This window comes from Microplitis demolitor, chromosome 6, assembly GCF_026212275.2.
Source record: "Microplitis demolitor isolate Queensland-Clemson2020A chromosome 6, iyMicDemo2.1a, whole genome shotgun sequence".
Lineage (NCBI taxonomy): Eukaryota > Metazoa > Arthropoda > Insecta > Hymenoptera > Braconidae > Microplitis > Microplitis demolitor.
In genome coordinates this window covers 7707958-7717519 of record NC_068550.1, presented here as the reverse complement: position 1 = coordinate 7717519, position 9562 = coordinate 7707958, and the positions used below count along the sequence as shown (strand labels likewise).

At 25.8% G+C, this 9562-nt stretch overlaps 1 protein-coding gene across 1 annotated transcript; it reads right to left on the bottom strand.

Moving 5' to 3' along the window:
* Positions 1–2642: 2642 nt before the first annotated feature.
* Positions 2643–8291, bottom strand: LOC103580562 (LHFPL tetraspan subfamily member 3 protein). Its single transcript, XM_008562368.1, has 6 exons — positions 7879–8291; positions 7509–7741; positions 6833–7027; positions 5053–5140; positions 3206–3360; positions 2643–3130 (listed from the first exon to the last, which is right to left on the bottom strand). The coding sequence occupies exons 2-6, from the start codon at positions 7723–7725 to the stop codon at positions 2898–2900; spliced, it is 888 nt and encodes a 295-aa protein (XP_008560590.1). The 5' UTR covers positions 7726–7741; positions 7879–8291; the 3' UTR covers positions 2643–2897.
* Positions 8292–9562: the final 1271 nt, after the last annotated feature.

Genomic DNA, 9562 nt, shown 5'->3' with positions numbered 1-9562 from the left:
ATATTATGGTAACCATTCCTATAATTATGGATATAATTCCCATACGGTATCGGAATAGTTCCTATGGAATTATGGTAATCGTTACTATGTACGTATGGTAATGGTTACTATAATATTATGGGAATGGTTACCATAATATTATAGGAACAGTTACCATAATATTATGGGAATGGTTACCATAATATTATGGGAATGGTTACCATAATATTATGGGAATGGTTACCATAATATTATAGGAACAGTTACCATAATATTATGGGAATAGTTACCATAATATTATGGGAATGGTTACCATAATATTATGGGAATGGTTACCATAATATTGTGGGAATGGTTACCATAATATTGTGGGAATGGTTACCATAATATTATGGGAATGGTTACCATAATATTACGGGTATAGTTACCGTAATATTTAGAAATTATAATAATTTTTGTTTGTAATAAGCATTTTTTTTGTATATTTAATCTTTTTATGAAACTATATTACAATAAAATGGTAACCATTCCCATAATATTATGGTAACTGTTCCTATAATATTATGGTAACCATTCCCATAATATTATGGTAACCATTACCATATACGCTTAGGAACTGTTACAATGTGGTTATAGGATTGGTTCCTATTTGCTTATGGGAACTATTCCTATGAGTATGGTAATCATTACTATGATTTTTTTACATGCGATATGGGAACTATTACCATAATGATAGGAATTGTTACCATATTTATGGAAACCTTCCCAAAAAGTATGGATCAATATCCCATAATCCCTAGTAATCATTACCATAACGGTATGGGATGATATTTCATAAACGTACTAGGAACAGTTCCTTTAATTTTTTCTCCGTGTAGAGTAATTTTTTTTTTCAGTGTGAATATCTTTTAAACGCATAATTTAATCGTCTAAACATAAGAAACCATTTTGGTAGAGCATTCAAATATCTACAAAATATGTCTACAGATCTTTCCTACGGCACATTGTTAACTAGTTATAACAATCAAAAGACGCGAAAAAAATGATTACCATGTTATTGTTATGGAAAATAGAAAAGTGTAATGCGGAACATCTTAATGTTAATATTAAGAGCTCTAATTTTCACAGGCGTACGTTTAAATCTAAATGAAACTTTTGAACCTGTTTCTGAGAAAAATAAAAATTGCTTTTTTTTTAAACACCCTAATATATATATATAGCTGCAATAATAGCATGCATGTAGTTTATTGTTTAGCAATAATTCCCCGCAAGTCGTAAAATTATAAGCTATAGAAATAAGAGGACAGTATTATCCGTACAATTTACAAACAAAAATTTTCTCAAATATTTTTTTTTTTTTTGTTGTTTACTGCAAATATTCCAACTGTAACTATGGTGTTAATAGTGCAAAGCACAATCAAACTGAAATAAAAATAAGAACCAAATAAACGACCTCGCCATAAAAAGTGATGGGACGCACGGTCGTAAAACGATAAACGTTATATTCATGCCCGACCAGAAATTATATAAATACATATATAAAAGTTGATAACATATTTGTCCAGATAAAACCAACACTTGATACTGTTTTTTTTTGTTTTCTTTTAAATCTTTGTTAAATTTCTGTTGAGATCGTGCGGATTTAAAATAAAAATAAATAAAATATTTATTGTAGGATACTGTTAATAAATTTTAAGATTCTAAGCCAGTTTGATGATCGAATAATATGTAGAAATTACTCAATTTAAATTGTTAGATTTAATGGTGTCATACAATTTAATTGTAGATTTTATTGCGGAATAAATTAAACGGGTTTTTATGGGGGTTGTAAGCACTCTGCATTTAAAATGTTGCTAAACTCGTTTTTAATATGAAATTAAATTTTTTAAAAGGTTGCACCTAGTCATGAAAAGATAATTGTGTACATTTTTTTAAAAAAAAGCTGTTTTTTAAAATTATTTTAAAATTTTGAGAATATTGTAAATAAATAGACGTTATAGGGGGTCTTCAGATAGGAAATTTAATACCCTACAATTTTTTGTTTGAACAAAATTATTTATGATCAATAGTTTTAAAGATATGAAGGTTTTAAATATAAAATTTTAAACGGTTGTAACTTTTAAACTATTGATCTTATGATTTTTTTTTATAGATCAAAATTGAAGGAAATTCAATTTACTACCACTTTGGTATCGATAAAAAATTTACTAGGATCAGTATTTTTAAAGATATGACTATTACAAGTACAGAATGTCCAAGTGTAAAAAATAAAAAAAATTTGATTGGCCGTAACTTCTAAACTATCGGTTTTAGAAGAATTGTTCTAAGGACCAAAATTATGGGAAATTAAATTTCCTATTCAAAAACCTCCCATAAGTTATATTTATCTTATATATTTAATCAGATATCGCTTATCAAAGTATGAATGCAACCTTATGCGTCACTTAGATCTGACTTAGAATAGTTTATAAATTAAAATAATAAAACAATGTAATTAAATAATTGTATTAAATAATAAAAAATAAATTACCTAGTCAAAGTGATAATAATCATAAAAAAGTTTTAGTTAAATTGTAATTAAAAAAAAATTAATTTTTACTTTTCGCAGCATAAAATATAATGCGAGTTCATTCAATTTAAATTTATTTATTGTTGCTCCTTACACGACCCATTGTATGAGTTTACTTATTAATTAATAATTATAATTATAATAATAATAAAATTCTGTTAAAAAAAAAAAACAATCACTCGGATAAAAATATCCACCACCTAAATGCGAGACACTCAAATTTCTTAAATAAAAATAAAAAAAAAATGTAAAACTTAAAATTAAGGTAACGTGAAAAAATAATAAATTTAAATTAAATTACGTATAAATCAGTCACAACAATTAATAATAATATAAATAATAAATTTATTTAGAGTTGGAAATTTCTTTGCGAGTGACTGAGAGTATTTGTGGAGAGAGTGTGAACTGGATGAGGTCCACCGGGAGTGTAGAGACTGTGGTGAGAGTGAGATTTAGCGCGAGATAATTCGCTGTATCGATCTTGCTCTGGAGGTGCCACAAGCAAAACTGGCCGGAGTGAGAGAGATTTTCTGGAGCCTGCGACACTTTGGGCCTCGTTTACGTATCCAGGATTAACTTCTCCTGTTAAGTTATAAGTATTTTATTATTTTTTTTATTTTGTTGTTGGTGGTGGTGGTAATTAATTTTTGTAATTACCTTTGTAGAGGGATCCGTTGTTGAAAGGCTCGGCTTCAAGTCTCACGTGTCGGGAAGCGAGAATGAATGCAAGTGCGGCGAGAGTTACGGCATCTAGGGCTGCTATTGCTGCAAGAGGTATTGCCCATCTTATGGCGCAAGCACCAGGGATATATCTAAAAATTAATAATAACCTGCAGTCAGTAGACTGTAAAAAATTGGGAGTGAATACGGATTTTATTTAAATCCGCATTCACTCCGGTCCGGAGTTTTAATACATAAATAAATTTATATTTAATAGAAACAGCTACTAATTAGAAACAAAATTATTTCAATAAATAATTCTAGGGGTGTGCGAATACTCAAAACTTCGAATTATTCGAGGCGAGTCGAATCCAACAATTTGATTCGAGATTCGCCTGGAAGATTCGAAATGTTCGAATAGTTCGAAAGATTTGAACTTTTTTAAATCTCATGTTCATTGAATTTATGATTATATGGACTATTTTCAGGTGAAATTATAATAATATTATAGTTTTTCAACTCAATAAAGCCATAAATATTAAAGTTCTCAGATGCAATAAAATTATTTACCGAAGATTTGGAACAATTTCGAACTCTTTGATTCGAACAAGATTCGCACACCCCTAAATAATTCATTCAGATATTATGTTTTTAATTTATAAAATGTTTTAGTAACTCACTATGTTATAATTTCATATATATGATACACAGTGAAAATATAGAATTATTGAATAGCTATAGTGACATAGTTTTTATGGAAATATTTGATATTTTTGTACAATATGAAATGTTATCTCGCAGTATGTTTGATGTGTCATACGACTGTTTGTGATTCATTGGAATTATATTTGGGAAAGTTTATTATCAGCTGCTTATAATTTAAAAAATCGTTTTGCGGGAATATATGAAAAGGGAGCTCAAAATTATTTACGTACTCGATATAAGGGTCAAAATATAAAAGACCTAAGCTCACTATATATTAGTAATTTTTTAAATAATTAATATTTTCCGAAACTCTCCTTCGGACCGAAATTCACTCCGAGGAAATTAGGTAAATAAAAAGTCATTCACTCCGCGTTAAATCCGAAAATTTTTTATAGTGTATGTGACTGCCTGAGTATTATTAGCAAATTTATAAAATATGATTTAAATTTAATTGTTTAATTGAAGCTCTACCGATTTACCCACAGATATTTTATTTACTTTTATTATCATTCAAAAAATTTTTTTTTTCAAAGAACTTGTAATGTATTGGATGAATTTATTCCAAAATCTAATCAGCTCTAAAACTTTATAAGTCGCGTCGAATACCACCTCGACCAGCTTCGTAATCAAGTTGTGCAATATTAATTTATTTAAAAACAATAAATCAGCCTTTTTTCCCGCGTAAATTACATAGATAAATTTATTTATCTCGACTTGGCGGTAAAAAAGAATTGAAGCCACGAAAAGACACAAATTCAAGTCATGATCTTTTAACAATATCAAATTTGATAACATTAACTAATTCTATCATCGAGATTTTATTAAAATTTTTACTGTATATGTTATACACTGAGAGAACAATTTATTTGAGCCAAATAAGATTTGTTTCAGGCAAATGAATCCTATATTTGAAAGGATCCAATCAATACTTATTTGAGACAGAGATATGTTTCATTTGAATAAAATAATGATTTGCTTATAGTTAACAAATCTGTATTTGAATATTAGCTCCATTTGTTAGCTACAAACAAATATATATTTGAATGAAATAAATTATTTTGAGTCAAATTGTTCTCTCAGTGATAGTTTAGCCACAATTTTAATTTAAAAATATATAAGTTATAAATAATAATTATTACCGAGATGCAGATGCTCCACAAACCGCTCGTACCATCGGTGAATCCCATCCCAGTGGATAGACACCGACACCCACAGCCATGCAAATTGCTAAATATAATATAATAATTACCATTATTTTTGTTGTTATTATAATTATTATATACATATATATTGCAACAAAATAAAGCGATATAGGAAGTAACTCTTATTGTAATTATTAATATTAAATTCACACGGTTGAATAAAAAATGAAACTTTGGCATTTAGATAGTGGGAAAAGAGGTGAAGTCTTAGTGAAAGGTACAGGTACAGCATATGGGTATGAGACGCCTAACTGTCTTTACATACAATTGCGGTAATTTTACACTATTTAGCTTTTATAAATACGTAATAGTTTTAATAACAATAATAATAAATTATGTATAGATCATCCTTTCAATTCATAAGTTTAAAATATTCAATCAATAATAATAATAATATTATTATCATTATTATTATCATTCATTGAAAGAGTAATGACCTGATAAATAATTTAGCAAATTAAATTATAATTCAATTACTTTCACATGAGATTAAAAAAAAATGAATAATTTTTCTAATAAATTGCATACACTGATAGGAAGATTTTATTATTGTTAATGACTGTAATTATTTGAAAATTATTTTTATAAATTATCAAAAAACATAAAATATTTTTATGATTGAAGTTAACAGGCAATTAGTAATTTTCAGATTTTTTTTTTTTTTTTTCAAAAAATCAATTACAAAAAAACAGAAACTAAAAATGTGCACATATAGAAAATTCAAAAAACTGCAGGTGCAATTTAAAAAAATTTTTTTTTTTTATAATTTATTGTTTAAAAAAAATCTAAAAATTATTAGACCTCGGCTAACTTCAGTATCATTAATTTTAAAAGTTTTACGATTATATTTTATAGCTAATTAGTATTTATTTATTAACAGTTAACTAAATAATTATTAGTGTCTAAAAAATTTTTTGCTGATTTAACTGAATATATTTTTACATTCATTTTTTTTCTTCATTAATATGATAGGGGGCAGCATAATTTTTACTATATCATCACTCATTAAATTACACTTATACAATATATATATTATTTAGACAACAAATATAATATATATGTTTAACAAATTACAAAAATAATAATAAATTATTTTAAATAATCTTTAATATAGAAAATGATAACAAGGATATTTTTTATTTACTTTTAAAGAATTCTTTACTGTTAACCGAAACGATCATATCGAAGCTCATAACTTTATTTTACCAGCTAATAATGTATAAAAATATTTTTGTCCAGTTAGATTTGAATAATTTTTTTGGATCCTCTAAAATTTGCGTAGCTTTAAACATTCGAAATTTTATTTCTCATCGATATTTAATTTAAAGAATAATTTTAAATGTTTTAATAATAATATAGACTGTAGTCCATTTATAATAGCCAATAATAATAATTTATTACAACTTTTTTAATTTATTTTAATGAAAATATTTACCCACGTGGTCCGCAAAATTTATGATAATTATCGTTTATTTAAATTAACCAGTTATTAAAACATATATATTTAATTTATCTGTTCATCTGCCTAATTAAATATTTAACACCTATCAATAAATAATTATTTAATAATTTCCATAAATCAATAATTTATTAATTTTATTTAATATAAGTTTAGTTCTATCGGTTGAAAATGATTATTACGAATATTAATAAACAGTTCTATATATTTTTATAAATATGTAAAGATAATTTTTGATATGTTTAAATGACAACATACCTGAGATCACTTGCATCCATCCGCAAATATAAAATACGGTGGTACTTTGACAGAAGAAAAAAAGCAGCATTGCGCAAATTGACAGCAAGGAAATAACAACTGCGATGCCCACGAGAATGGTGCTGGCTTTAAATGGCACATTTGCGACTGTTGATAAATCATCTAGTCGTCCAATACATTCTTCACCTACTTCACCTTTTAATTACAAAAATTTAAAAAAAATTATTTATTTTACTAATAACACGTTTTGCATCAGTATAAATTTTACTGAATTTTTTAAATTACTTTTGGTTCTAATTATCTTAGAAAATTTTTCAGGAGCTCATTTTTTTTGTTATTAAATTAACTATAAAAAATGTCTCTTTAATTTTTTCATATTTTTATTAGTTTTCAAAATATTTCAGCTCAATGTCTGAAAATAAATTTAACTTATAAAGTTTTCCCTTAAGGCAAATCTCAAAAATTAATTATTTCCGCTTTTTAATTATCATAGAAACTTGTTTAGGAGCTCATTTTTTTTGTTATTAAATTTACTATAAAAAATGTCTTATTAGTTATTCTCATATTTTTATTAGTTTTCATAATATTTTAACTCAAATCTCCAAAGCAGTAATTTTACATTAAAATTAAATTAACGCAACTTCATAATAATGACAATAAGTTATAATTTTCTCACCACTAGATCCGTAGCTACATCGTGACCAAAGTCCGAACCTCCCCGGATTCTCGTGCTCCAAATCTCCAAGCCACTCAGGTGTCACAAATGCAACCACTCCAATAATTGCATAACAAATAGTGAATATTCCCCACAGTACTGCTATTGCTTTTGAATTGCGGACGTAATTAGATGCATACATATGTGAGGATTCAACATATTCTATTTTTGAGCCCATTGTTGTTATTTTTTTTCTAAAAAAAAAAAAATTGTTGATTTAAAAACTTTTGTACCAGATTTCAAATAATTAAAAAAAATTTTTTTTTTTTTTTTTTTTTTCAGAACTTTCTTATTCTAAATATAATTGAAATCACCAGAATAAAATATTTACCTTCAAAAAATGATGAGGATCAACATTTAATCCCAAGATGAAACAAATTTTAAAAAAAAGTAAAATTTTTAAACCATTTTTAAGTAAAGTGTAAAAAAATTAAAATTAAATATACGAAATTCGTCTTTTTATGACAGATGTTTGACAGAAGTACACGTTGCAAAGATACTAAATACACTAGTTAACATACATGAGAAACTCGACTCAAGATATCAAAATGGCTCCCGAGTAATGTCCAAGTGGTATAGGTGTAAGACGTATAATATAAGACAGGTAGAGGTAAAAGAGTAAAGAAGAGAGCAGACAGTAGAGGGGAGAGACGAGAGAGGGCCGAGATAGAATGGGCCTGAGGGACTGAAAGGTAACTGGCTCTACACACCGGGCCCAGGAGTTTACTACAGACTTGTGTTTCTTTGGACTACGGACTACAGAATGAGGACGATGGAGGGGTTTCACTCTCCATTGACTCTCTCTCTTCATTACTTTTTTTGCTTACTCAATTTCATATTGTTTGTAATTTAAGTACTTTGTAATATAAATATATACATAACTGCTGATTAAAGTAATTCTTAATAAATTAAAAAAAAAATTTTTGCGTAATTAATTACGAGGTTTAAAATAACAAATGACCCAATTATGGGCACAAGAAATTAAATTATTTATTTTTGAAATATTTAGTCTAAAATTAAATTATATTTTTAATTAAATGTTAATTATATATTTAAAAATATGAACTATAAAAATTATATTAAGAGCTGATGACATTAAATAAGAAGAAAAATTTTTAAGTTTAATTTTATATTTATAGAGGCTTGTATTTTTTTAAATATATCAACTTATATCAGAGACAATATATTTTATAATATATGTAGAGTTATATCACTTATAATTCTGGAAGAATTGTAAGATGTATCACAATATACAAAATATATATTTTATTGATATATATCAATGTATATAAATAAATTATGATATCTTGATATATATTTTTTTTTCATATTGTATAAAATATAACATAAAAATATGAACAGTATATATTTGAATATATGGTAATTATATATGATACTAAAATCTATTATTACATATATTAATATATGTAGTGATAGATTTTTTAAATCTATAATCATAATTCGGCAAAATTATACATATGACTCGATATATCGTAAAATATATAATATATTATATTGTTATTATTTTAAATTCGGATTTCTACTAAGTATATTTTCAAAATTTAAAATATATGTTTATACATATATGTATATATACTTTCAGTTGGTAAAATAATAATTTAGTAAAAGGTTACCATTCGTCGGAAATAAAACATTTGAATCTGCAGAAGTGTCGCCATATTGAATTCTTATAAAAATCACAAGATGGCGTCGCGTGGCCTCTCGGAGTTGGTGTAAAAATTTTTGCTCCTCGTTTTAATTGTTTTTAATTAATAATTGTCTTTTAATTAATAGAAATTTATTGAAATATAAATAGTGATAATTAATTAGAAGCTCTGTAATTAATAATTTTTACTATAAAAATAGTTTTTAATTAAATATCAACTAAAGTAGTGCTGTGACAATCAAATACATTATAAAAAAAAAAAAAAAAAAAACGTTTACTCAGTTTCATTGCTAATTATATTGTGAATATTCGACAGTAATTAAACAATTAAATAATTCAATTAAAATAC